The sequence below is a fragment of the Echiichthys vipera genome (assembly GCF_963691815.1).
Source record: "Echiichthys vipera genome assembly, chromosome: 6".
Taxonomy (NCBI): Eukaryota; Metazoa; Chordata; class Actinopteri; order Perciformes; family Trachinidae; genus Echiichthys; species Echiichthys vipera.
Genome location: NC_139831.1, coordinates 25,190,124 through 25,203,605, shown reverse-complemented (window position 1 = coordinate 25,203,605; position 13,482 = coordinate 25,190,124). Strand labels below are relative to the sequence as shown.

Genomic DNA, 13,482 nt, shown 5'->3' with positions numbered 1-13,482 from the left:
CACCAATAGATTTTTCCTCCTTTTAAAAATACAGTGTTGAGTACCTAAGAGTTCGAATGGATTTAGGTAAGCAGCGGGGGAGTACACTGCTGGATCTTTCCTGCTTTCCCACTTTTCTTGCACAAGAATCATTGTGTTCTATTTTACATGAACTCCCGTTAGTTGTTAAATGAGCCTCTTTTATGTGAAATGATAATAATCACGGCCAAATTCTTGTTACGGTAGATTTATAAGTTATTAAGTCGCCTCCTCCTTTTAAGTCTTTCTGCAGTGAGAATTTCAAATGTGTTGTCAATGTTCACAATGTGGTCCTTCTCATCTTTCTCAGTCATGACTCGAGCAGCACTGTGGCTGACTGACTACACCATGTCAGTTTATCGTTCAGATTCTGTCTCAGCAGACAGAATTATATGTGAATTCAGGGTCTCGTATCAGGTTACCAGGAGACGATCAAATATGGTGCTTGGAGAATTAAAAATCAAATTTCAATTCTTCAAATCTCTCCTCATCATAAAAGATACAGGATGCCATGTTCAGTCAGTCAGACTGAAGCATGAAGAGGAAGAAAAAACAAAGACTCAGCACCCAAAAAAGTTTCTCTAAAAGCCACTTCCTGATATGTCTGACTTCACAGAGATTTTAAAACCGCCCTGTCTTACACCTCTGGTGTGTTTGTCTCACATACATACAAATGTTATGTCAGACGTCATTTAGGTGACATGCAAACATGAGCAACAGTACTGAGGAAACAGGGGGGGGAAAAAAGAAAGTCTATGGTGTGGTATGAACAAGAGATTGTGAGTGAAACATTTTAAATACTGGCCGTCCAATAAAGAGTGTGGTTACAAAGTTTTAATAACTGTTAACAAAGAGTTTGGATCTTCTTTAATGCATCCACACGTTGACGTGTTCTTACTAAAAATGACTTAATGGTGCTAAATAGACAAATCAAGGGGATTTATCTGCTGGGGATCCATAAAGGTGTATCTTATCTGTGTGAAAGTTCATTCAGGAAGACTTTTATGCTTCTCGTACATTCTCTCTCTTTGTTTTACAATTTAAGCAGCTGACTATGGGCATTAACTCCTTCAGTTAAAGCAGATTTTTGCCAAAATTTTCGTGAGCCAATCAAATCAGCGCTGTTCAACTTTCAAACCGCTCTTCTCTCTGCTGGTGTCAGTTGTCATGTCATTGCAAAGTTGACCCTCTTCCGCCCCATTCACCACCTGTGTTCTCCGGGTCCTATGTATGTGACTGTGGAACATAGGACCCTTTTTAAAAAAAATAGTTCCAGGCTTTTCACAGAAAGGGTCCTATGTTCTGCTCTGTTATTTTTTCCACAATCAGTGCCGAATTCCATTGCAAATAGGCCTATGTAGACCCTAACCGTAAAATCAGAAAAGGCAGAGGCTTATGTGACAGGGGAACATAGGGATGACCCCTTTGGCACAAGTTCTCAACACATCCAGCGCCAAAGGGGTTTCAGTGTTTCATATTGTGTACCTATTCTTAAGCTGTGTGGAAAAGCTAAATGCTCTTCATGGTATGAGGGAGGTCAGGACCAGCACTGAGGATATAAATGTGTTATGAGCCCCCTGAACGGTTATATCGACTTCATTTGGGGAGCGGGTTATCTTTCATATTCTTTAAGGGGGACAAATCTACGTCTACTAAATATTATTTAATAAAGTTATTGGTGACACTTTAGGGTAATAAGTCACTTAAGCTTTAAGTTAATGCACATATTGACAAACATTTCTACATATCTGTAAATTAAGTACTTTCACATATTACTCTGTTCTAAGTCATAAGCATTTGATAAAATGTGTCATATATAAGCATTTCTAAATGCTTTGTTTACTCATGGTCTGACAAATGTGTTATAATTAATCCTTTAATAAAACGCCATAAGTCATTTATAAACCTTTAGCTAATAATGAACTAATCATCAAAACATGTAAGTAGTGAATGCATAGACATGTCGGTGCACAATCCACCTAAAGCTCTATTTTCTTTCCGGTGTAAGAGTCTGCACTAGATAATGCTTTCATTCAAATGTATTATCAGAATGAAAAGTAAAAGTAGGTTTTAATTATGCAGGAAGATGACGGTTGCGAGTCATGACTGACACTTAACTATACTTTTTATTATTGCGTTTTACTGTTGTAGCGCGTTCATAGCTGGAGATAGTCAGCGGAGATAACATCCTCCAAAGGGTTCATAATAAATCTGTAGGGTTATCAAATCAAGTCAAATCAACCTTTATTTATATGGCGCTTTTCCTACAGAAAAGTATCGCAAAGTGCCCTACAGAGATGTACAGAAAAAGAGAAACATCAAATAAAATCAGGAGAAGGAAGTTAAAAGAACCCAACCCTCCCACAGTAATGCACGGAGACATACACAAATATATACGTTCATACACACATTCACACAGCCACACACAGCCACGCTAACACACAGACACACACACTCACACCTACGCAAACACTAGCTGTCACTACAGAGACATGGCCGGGCAGCGAGACCTGAGGTACAGAGGAGTCTAGAGGAAGCTACCTTTGGGGGGCCAACCACACTGGGAGAGGTCCCAGTCTAAGGTCACAGGGAGCACCGCCACAGAGACCACCCCAACCCGAGCAGACAGGAGCCTCCGCACCAGAGTGCAGAGCCCTCTAGCCGCCCGGGCCGGAACCGTCCACGGGACAGCACCCCCCGCGGCCAGACCAGAGACAACTCCCAAACTGGCAGGCCCCCTGAGGAAACACTGGAGATTAAAAACGGTTGCCTAAAACATTAAAGGGTTAAAATATGGAGGCTAAAAACACGAGGGACTAAAACATAAAAGCATAAAACATAAAAGCATAAAAACATAGAGGCTAAAACATGAAATAGAAGAGCATACGACATGAGGCCATAAAAATAAATCAAAGCATGAAGGCTAAAACACAGAGATTAAAACAGTAAAAAAGGATAAAAAAGTGCTCTGATTAGCACTGCCTAAAAGAAATGAATTAACTAAAAGCCTGGTTAAAAAGAGTTATGTGATGTTTATGCCATAATCCCTACGGAAGGAAAGACGAAAAGTTCTGCTTCACACACATTTCTTTTTATTTTCTTTAAATATTTTTAAATCTTACTTGGGAATAAACTTTGACAGCCGCCCGCTCAGCGCGACCCGGGGTGCACAAAAATCCTACACTTTGACTGCGGCTCTTGAACGCAGCTCCGATCCAAAGTCAGCGCTGTGAACTTTGGACTAGTCACTCCACTGAAGCTCAGAAGTGAAGCCATGGCCGGGCCTCCTGTTGTCATATGGGAGCATGAAGTTGCGCGTCTGCTGCTTTACAGAGAGCTGCTGCCCCGTCTGGAGGAAGCTCTGGGGAAATTCTCCAGCCGAGACAGCGTAGAGGTGGTCCAGCCCTTGCGCAGCATACTGCCCCTGCAGAAACACAACGGGTAAGCCTGCTGCACTTTAGACCATATTTAAAGCAACATGTGGGAACTTTGGGATATTTACTTTTCATGTAGAAATATATTTTCAGTGTTAAATGCTCAATATTAAAGGTTGAATATGGACAATGAGCAGAACACCGCCATCTAGTTTCTCAAGATCGTAGTTGCAACAACAAAAGATAATTTCACCTCTCCGGTTGCCAGGTTGGTCAGACCCGGTCCAGTAGCCTACAGGAGACAGGAGTCTGTGTGAGTCAGTTTGAACCCATCCCCTCCGGCAAATCGCAGCATAAAAACAAGTGTTGTAGAGGAGTTCGACTGTTACCGTTGAAACATGAAAGTGGTCTTACCGATCAAGGAGAAACATTTCCATTTATATTGACTCTGGTTTTTGCCCGTCTCCGCTCACTCAGCTGCTGGGACAAATAAGCAGCTGCAGGATTGGCAAACTCCATTTCACCCAGTGCCAGCCTACAGTAGCTGCACCCAACAACAGACAACCCTGGCAACCAGCAACGGCCAACGCTATTGGCTGCTACAATGTAAACCTAACGTGACAGTAAGTCATTGTCAAATCCGTAAAAATTATTTAAATATTAATTCAGACTAAATATATATTTTTATGGAAAAGCAACACTTTCATTCTGTAACCCTCAAAACGTCCCGTGGGTGTATTTCTGTTGGTATATAGCTTTTAATTAAGATTCTACATATTCATCCTTTAAATCTAAATGCTAAATGTTAGTGGGACGAGGAGAAACACCAGTGTGGGGAAAAATAACACATTAGAATCGCTACATCAAGCTTTTATTTTGGTTCTACCGCTGACTTTCATTCATCTTCAACGGCTTGTCCCTGTCAGGGTCGCAGGGGCTGAAGCCGATCCCAGCTGACATCGGGCGTGAGGCAGGGTACACCCTGAACAGGACGCCAGTCTATCACAGGGCACATAGAGACGAACAGAGACAGACAACCATTCACACCTACAGGCAACTTAGAGTCATCAATTAAAATAACACATGCATGTCTTTGGACTGTGGGAGGAAGAACCCAGAGAAAACCCACGCAGACACAGGAAGAACATGCAAACTCCACACAGAAGGGCCCCAGCCGGGATTCGAACCAGGAACCCTCTCGCTGTCAGGCGACAGTGCTAACAAACCAGGAACCCTCTCGCTGTGAGGCGACAGTGCTAACCACCATACTACCGTGTTGTTGTTTCATTCGGGACATTTAGCATTTATCATTTAGTATTTCGATTTGATATTTAGATTTAACCTGATATTAAGATTTAACATTTAATATTTAGCATTTGAATTTAGATTTAATAGTTAGATTTAACATTGACATTATATTTCCACAAGAAAAGTAAATATTACAAAGTTCACAAATATTGCTGTAAATCTGGTCAAAAGTGGCTTAAGAAATTTGCATCACTTTTTTTTAACGTTGTGGCGGAAGGTTGCTGTTTTTATCAGCGTGTGCCACTTTACAATCAGCGTGCCAAATGCTTTAGACTATGGTGGTAGGCATATCAAAAACATTAACAAACTGTTGCGGGCTGACACTTCTCTTCCTTTATAGCTTCATGGGATTGATGCCTACATACATGGAGAATGATGGAGTCCTGTGCACAAAGTTATTGTGTTTCTACAAGAGGGGGGAGGATTCAACTTTGCCAGCTGTGCAAGCCACAGTGGTGCTGCTGGACCCAGAGTGTGGGAATGTAAAGGCTGTGAGTAACATAAATTCATGTATAAATGACTCTGATGCAAGAAGACACTGCAATACGCTAGCTTCAGTAGCGCTTCATAAAAACAACCAGCTGGCCTTATGGGTTTAAAGGGGTGATTCAGTATTTTTGAGGTGGAGTTGTATCAGGTTCTTATCCATATCAGTGTGTTACCTACAGTACATGGTAGCCAGTCCGCCCCCAGTTTGGAAAAAAATCTGAACTGTAGCTTATCAGGCTCATACAGTCCGGGCAGTCATAGCATGTTTCCAACCTGCAGGTCATTGATGGAGAGGTGATCACATGCATGAGGACAGCTGCAGTCTCTGCCATCTCTGCTAAGGTATTCCCACTTTTTTTTTAAATCCAGTCGTGCCTGTCCTCTAATCTCACACTGTTGTTCTAACTTTGGGTCTGTCCTGCTGTGCTTTTGTCACTGCAGCTGCTGATGCGTCCTGAGGCAGAGGTGTTGGCCATCTTGGGGACTGGCAAACAGGCCTTGAGTCATTACAATGTCTTCACAGAAGTGTTTTCATTTAAAGAGGTAGAATTACGACTGGATCTTGTACGTGTATGAATAGCAAGTCTGAACAGAAGTTTAGGGAAATAAATGTTTGATAAGTGGGATGCTAGTCCCAGCACAACATGTCATTGTTAGGAACGTAATTGATCTTTACTATATGCACATAGATGTATTTCTGCACTATTGATATTTTAATGTAAAACATGGTGTCCAGATTTATTTGCATGGGAAAGAAGGAAGTAAAGAAAAAAAAAGCCCAAAACACTTCCACAGTTAGAATAATAATTGTCTGGTAGGATTATTTTATATACATACACAGATAGTGGTATAAAAGTGCATTTCTAGCAATAAATCCTTAAACAGGACATTTAACTTCCATTTATTAGCAATAATATTGACAACTAACTCATAACTGTTGAAATTAGTTTGGTGATTTAGTAAAATATATGTACATAATGTTTGTTTTTTCGCAAACCGTCACACTTCGCTGGATCTTCACCCCAGGTACGTGTGTGGAGCCGCACACGACAGGGAACGGAGAGGTTTTGCCGCTCTGTCAGCGGTCCAGTGACGGTATGCGCCTCAGTGGAGGAGGCGGTGAGGGGAGCAGACGCCATAGTGACGGTAACCAGATGCACAGAGCCGGTGCTCCTTGGTCAGTGGGTCAAACCAGGAGCCCATGTGGCAGGTGAGGAGAAGTAATTAACACACAAACAAAATGAAAGAGTAAATACATGATGTATTTGAGTATTTCCCTCTGTTTCTCGTCTGTTGCTGAGCAGCGGTGGGAGCCTGCAGGCCAGACTGGAGGGAGCTGGACGACGTGTTGATGAAGGAGGCGGTGGTGTACGTTGACAGCAGGGACGGAGCAATGGCTGAGTCTGGTGACGTCATCCTCTCTGGGGTCAGTCTGCCATTTTGCTCGCCTCCATAACAGAACTGAAGTGTGTATCATTGGCTGCCTTTGTAGAATATGTGTAGAATCAAATCTGGTTGTGGATATCTTGTTTTAGGCTGAGGTGTTTGCGGAGCTCGGAGATGTTATTAATGGCATGAAACCCGCCCACAGAGAGAAGACAACTGTGTTCAAATCCCTTGGTAAGCAACACTTGATGTGTGCCATATTACGTAGAAAGTAGCCTATTTCATTTTTCCAATTCAACACACTAAAGACTTGTTTTGTTCTTTACAATAACAGGGATGGGGGTCCAAGATGCAGTTTCTGCTCAGCTGGTATTTGACCAATGGAAAGCTAAAGCCAGCCAACCATGAAGTGGACATGTTTCAATCCTGACCTCCCTGTTTGACCTTTATGGAACACAAGCTGCTCCATATCGAGGCAGTGTTACATTAAAATTACAACGTGTCAGTCCAAATAGATTTGAACCTACTTCAGTTTATTCATCCTGGAAAAAAAGCCACTGCACATATAACCTGATCAACCTTTTAAAATATTTAGCAATACAGATATTGCCATAGAGCTGTGTATTAAATGCAAAAATTGATTCATATAATTTATCACCAGAAATTTTAACTCTGAGTTTTAAGTCTGACAGAGGCATGGAAATAGGAAATTGAATTTAGCATGCTAATACTAAGCTGGTATACTATACCTATACAATGTTCACCATGCTATTTAAGCGTGTTAGCATGGTAACATTTACTTATTAGCCTAGGCAATACATTATGCAGTATATGTGGCATTGGTTCATGCTAATGTATGACTCTTGCATATTCAGGCCTATCTCTGTGACGTGTTCGTATTTCTTTAAACCAATCACAATCATCTTGGGCGGTGCTAAACAAACCCAATACCTGACATCTGGCCACGTGCTGGACTATACATCGAGTGTGTCAGACAGTTGCTACATAAAATACAAATAAACATTAAATAAAGACAATCATTTTCACATTTAAGAGTTGCCTTTTATTTGTGACCATCCTAAGGCGCAGCTGTGCAATAATCATGTTCGGTCTAATCAGCATCTTGACATGCCGCACCTGCCAAGTGGATGGATTATCTCAGCAAAGGAGAAGTGCTTGCAGATTATAGAATTTGTGAACATAGAATGAGAGGAATAGGCATTTTGTGTACATAGAAAAAAAAATTGTGTCGCGTTTATATATATATTTTTTTTATATATTTCAATGAATTTATTTGCTTAAAAACAAAAAATCAGCATACTACTATGTGAAAATGAAACCACATTCAGCAACAAAGTAAATCCAATCCTGTTGTGACAAAAAAAACCTGGAAAAACGGGGAAGAAAAATTCCAGATGGAAAATAATGACCGGCCCATTGAGTTAAAACTCTTCAGAATCAAGCATGTTCATGTGAAATCTCTAGGGAGTACAACCACTATATTTAACACTTGTTGTGTCTCTACATCTCACTCATGGTTGCTACAGTGTCACACTCACTCTCATTAATCCAGCCTACTGATTTTGTTTAGCCTCCTATCTTCATCTTATTATTTTGATTCAGTCGTTACATAACTTTCATGACCACAAATATAAAATGGCCAACGATTGAATTTGTTTTTTTGTTCATAAATTAATGTAGAATGGTCGAAGCAAAGCCTTATGGGAAATGGGAACTGCGTATCGCTCCAATGATCGCTCCGCGCTTGTCCAATGAACGAATGGGGATGAATGAGCGGCCATCAGACAGAGAGAAAGAGGCCAAGGTTGGAGTAGAGGATTTTCTTACAGAAAAGGAATCGGATTTGTGTGTTTGATTTGCTCAGTTACACCTGATGGAGGGCAAGAAGAGAAAGGAGAAGGAGGGGCTGAAAAGGCCAGAATGAAGAAGCAGATGCTGGAGGACAGTGCATCAAAATGGTCAAAAGTCAGGGATTTCTTCCGAAACAACCAGGCGTCAACTAGTGCTGCAGGTGAGTTGACAGGAAAACACTTAGCTCAAGCTTTGCCATTGTTGAGAATTAGCAAAACATTTGAGCTGAGTTCTTCATAGTTCCTCCTCACACACACACACACACACACAGAGACACCCCCCTGTCCTGGTGGAGGGGATGGGTTGGGCCCGTTGTGGGCCGGTGCAGTCAGAATTGTCCCAGTGGAATTTTGTGTCCCACTCCGCCCCAACCAAAGGGGGTCCTCCACCATCAGAAGCCCTGCTCCACATCACATCCATCCAGATCTTTAGGATTTACCCTTCATTTCTTCAACACCACCTTTGTCCAGACATCACGTTGGGCTCTAATCACTAATGACTTTTCCCATTTCTAAATTGTATTGTGCACTACCTTAACACATTTATTTTACTTTCAAGGGAGAACTGCACACTTAAATGTGTTTTCTTTTGAAAATATGATATGACTGTAGCTGTGATTAAATAGATCAATGTTGGTTTTAATATAGACATTTCCGGGGCGCCCCATGGCTCAGTTGTTAAAGCAGATGCCCCGAATTCAGAGGCTTAAAGTCCTCGCCGCAGCGGCCCGGTTTCGACGTGTGGCCCTTTATTGCATGTCACCCCCTCTTTCTCTCCCATTTCCTGTCAACCTCCAGCTGCTCAATCTAAATAAAGGCATGAAATGCCAAAAATTTAAATATTATGTTTTTTTCATCAAATTTATATAAATCAGCATTTCATGGGTTAAAAAAGGGCTCAACACGCCACCTACTGTCTTAAATCAGCCCTAACATTGCAAGGCCAATGCTGATGTAGAGTCGACCCGTTGGGGCGTCTTTATGTCATTTAGGTATTTACCTAAAACACCAACATCTGTGTTCAGGTTCAGGTCATGACCATTGTGCCTCATCCATGAAAAACAAACAGATAAAGAGACACTCAGAGGGAGGGAGAGAGAGAGAGACAAAGAGATGTGCTCAGCCAGAATCTCTTAAGCGTGTGTGTGTGTGTGTGTGTGTGTGTGTGTGTGTGTGTGTGTGTGTGTAGTGTGTGTGTGTGTGTGTGTGTGTGTGTGTGATTATTTTATACTTACAAGGGCTAAATATTGTCTTGTGGTTTATGAGTGACCTCATCCAATCTAAAAATGCCTGCCACAAGCTAGCCACTCTGTTACCCGCATGTCTCTGACAATTTCTGCTACTACTCTCTTCAAAAATACCATCCAAGACAGATTGGTCTGCTCTGAGATGGAAAACATTGTGGGCCGGGTTCTTTAGTCTGAGAATAAATGTAAGTTAGCCATGCCACGGCCAACTTTGTCTGAGTGTTACCATTCACAATCGAACTGTTGATTGTATCATTCATCATAAGTCTGGCAGCAGTCAAGCTACACAGTGTGCTGTGGCGCCAAGCCATTTAGGATAGAGTCTCTACGTCTCACCTCCACTTTCAGGCGGTCCCACAGAAGTTGCTCAGGTAGTGCAGCTCATCCAGGATGGCACATCAATGCGTGCTGTGGCAAGAAGGTTTGCTGTGTCTCCCAGCACAGTGTCAAGAGCATGGAGGAGTCAGGCCAGTACACCAGGACACATGGAGGAGGCGCAACCAAGCAGCAGGACCGCTATCTGCTCCTTTGTGCACGGAGGAATAGGAGGAGCACTGTCAGAGCCCTACAGAAGGACCTCCGGCAGGCTACTGGTGTGCATGTTTCTGCTCAAACGGTCAGAAACAGACTTAATGAGGGTGGGATGAGGGCCCAATGTCATCAAGTGGGGTCTGTGCTCACAGCCCAACACCGCTGGGCAATTAGCGGGATTGGCAGATTCGCCATTGGCGCCCTGTCCTCTTCACAGATGATAGCAGATTCACATTGAGCACATGTGACAGATGTGTAGAGAACGTTCTGCTGCCTGTAACATCTTCTAGCATGACCGGTTTGGCGGGGAGTCAGCGATGGTGTGGGGCGGCATACCTTGGAGGGATGCACAGACCTCCTCGTGCTAGCCAGAGGTACCCTGATTGCCATTAGGTACTGGGATGAGATCCTCAGACCCATTGTCAGACCATATGGACAAATGACTACTGCATGACAATGCTCTGCCCCATGTGGCTGGAGTGTGTCAGCAGTTCCTGCATGAAGAAGGCATTGATGCTACAGACTGGCCTCCCCTTTCCCCAGACCTGAATCCAACCGAGCACCTCTGGAACATCATCATGTCTTGTTCCATCCAGCGATGACACGTCGCACCACAGACTGTCCAGTAGTTGAGTTATGCCCTGGTCCAGGTCTGGGAGGAGATCCCTCATGAGAACATCTGTCCTCAACATTGTAGGTAGCGCATACAGGCTTGTGGAGAGCACACACACACTACTCCTGATCCTCATTTTGAATTGTCTTTAATTTTGTCTTTGAATTTGCTCAGAAGGGCATCAGCTTGTAATCGGATTTTTCCACTTTTATTTTGAGTATTATTCTGAATCAAGACCTCCATGAGTTAATGATTTTGATTGATCATTCTTTGTTCTCAACGCATCCCACTATGTAATGCATAAAAGAATTTCAACTGCAATATGTCATTCATTCTTGTTTAAGTGTTCCCTTTTGAGTGTTCCCTTTATTTATTTTTACCAGTGTATTTCAGTGAGTATTATTTAAGGTAACTATTTAAGTTAGGATACAGTTAGATGAATTAATAGAGTACAGTTTGCCTTGCCTAGCATAATAAGAACTGCCTTCTCTGTGTTTCTGAAGAACTGACACTGGTATCTTATCAATACTGTATACAGGTTTGTTCATGAATTCACATGTGTGTGTGTGTGTGTGTGTGTGTGTGTGTGTGTGTGTGTGTGTGTGTGTGTGTGTGTGTGTGTGTGTGTGTGTGTGTGTGTGTGTGTGTGTGTGTGTGTGTGTGTGTGTGTGTGTGTGTGTGTGTGTGTGTGTGTGTGTGTGTGTGTGTGTGCATGCATGAGGCAAAGAAAAGGTTTAGATGAGTGAAATGTCTACTCCCTCTGAATGCCTTATATTTACACACACACACACACACACACACACACACACACAGACACACAGAAATAAATGATGGTGAGAGACAGACAGACAGACTCTATCACGCTGGAATTTTCTTATTCAATTGTTTCTCAGAATGTTGTCTTGTTTAGGTTGGAAAGGAGTCCAGAAATGAGAGAGAGAGAGAGAGAGAGAGAGAGTATGTGTGTGTGTGTATGTGTGTTTGTGTGTGTGTGCATGTGTGTGTGTGTGTGTGTGTGTGTGTGTGTGTGTGTGTGTGTGTGTGTAGGCAGCTGACCCTGGTGTGAACAGGGCCACTGTGTGAGACCACAGAGAGACCATTCTTCCCTGCGACACAAACACACTCTCACACACACTCACAACCATCCTCTCTCCCCCCTCTCTCACTCTCAGTTCGTCACATTCACTTACACACACTAACACACATACAGAGGGTGCAAGAGAGTCACTTGCTATCGTTCTCTAATTCTCCTACACTCACACTGACACAGACAACTCTATAGTCTCCCTCTTTCTCTTTCTCTCCGACACACACACACACACACACACACACACACACACACACACACACACACACACACACACACACACACACACACACACAAACACACACACACACACACACGCTGTCCCACCACATAATGACCCTTATTTCACCATGCTGACTGTGACTCACTGGTTCGGTCAGGAGACTGGATTGTCAAGCTCCAACTCTTCAATATATTTTACACATCAAATTATAAGCACATAGGTAAAGATAAATATATAGTGTAAAGTAACAGGGAGATGGTGCGAATATACTGTAGGTAGGTATTTGAGCTGTGTTACAGGGACGCTGAAATATCTCAAATATTACACCTCCATGTCCACCTTTTATATCTCTTTCCTACGAGCATGTTTAAAAATGTATGGGTCAGCTTGGGAAAAGAGCTAACGTGTGTGCAGAGGTACGAGTAGAAATGGTATTTACTTTTTTAGTAACATATTTTTGCTTTCAAATCTGTGACTTTTTTTCTATGATGGAGGCTAAATATAAAGTGTTCTACACTAAGTTGTTAACTTAAATCTGTCACTCGGAAGTTTACATCACATCAGAAACAGACGTGTATTGTGAATATTAACCATTGTTTTCTCACATTAAATGTCATATTTACGGTCCATCCCAATTTTTCACAGCAGCATAGGAGCACACATCAGTCAAGGCTGGTTTATTATGATGCTGATCCTGTCTTAATCCTTATGCATCCCTTTAAAACATTGTTCTGATGTCCTCAGAAGACAAAAATGTGCTTCACAAACTGCCCTAAATTCATATTATTTCCCATTTTTACTGAGTTAAAACCTTTAAACAATGACATATTCTTTCATTTTTGAAAAGAAAGATTTTTACCATTTACATACCAGTTTGTTTATATAATGCGTTATTGTTATGAAAAAACAATTCTGTATACTAAATTCTAGAGCATTGTCTGGGACAGGCTATGCCAAAGATTTGCAGAAACATTTTTTGTGAGGTATTTTTATTTTCTGAGTTGAGTTTGAACCTCTAAAATAAAATAAAAAAATCAGAAAAAAACTCACACCCTTGCCAAAATCCATGCCATGTGCATTTACACAACCAAAATGTCCTAAGTAATGCACAAGAGTTAAGTAACAACATCAACCAACTAAAAGTGGTGTTAACTAGCTCTTGAAAGCAACTACAAAACCCCAATCTCAAAACCAAACTGTAGCAGAAGAACCTTTGTTTTTTGTCACACAGTATAACACAGTATAATGCTGTGTTCCAGTGCCGTGGGAGGGCAGAATTTTCGGACCTCCAACTCGGAAAAGTGCACTGAAATACTTGTTGAAGTGGAACCTCAA

General features: G+C 42.0%; 1 protein-coding gene across 1 annotated transcript; it reads left to right on the top strand.

Moving 5' to 3' along the window:
* The first annotated feature begins 3,286 nt into the window (after positions 1-3,286).
* On the top strand, positions 3,287-7,521 carry LOC310948034 (ketimine reductase mu-crystallin-like). The gene is made up of 8 exons (XM_083915034.1): positions 3,287-3,459; positions 5,041-5,191; positions 5,469-5,531; positions 5,631-5,732; positions 6,216-6,399; positions 6,494-6,615; positions 6,725-6,809; positions 6,910-7,521. Exons 1-8 carry the CDS (start codon positions 3,293-3,295, stop codon positions 6,981-6,983), a joined length of 948 nt encoding a protein of 315 aa, XP_083771160.1. The 5' UTR covers positions 3,287-3,292; the 3' UTR covers positions 6,984-7,521.
* The last annotated feature ends 5,961 nt before the right edge of the window (positions 7,522-13,482 follow it).

What these genes read in the sequence shown, in the direction of transcription:
- LOC310948034 (XM_083915034.1), top strand. Translation starts at nt 3,293, where the DNA reads ATGGCCGGGCCTCCTGTTGTCATATGGGAGCATGAAGTTGCGCGTCTG. An exon ending in ACCAGGAGCCCATGTGGCAG is followed by an intron (nt 6,400 to 6,493) that starts GTGAGGAGAAGT and finishes GTTGCTGAGCAG; the next exon opens with CGGTGGGAGCCTGCAGGCCA. An exon ending in AACTGTGTTCAAATCCCTTG is followed by an intron (nt 6,810 to 6,909) that starts GTAAGCAACACT and finishes TTACAATAACAG; the next exon opens with GGATGGGGGTCCAAGATGCA.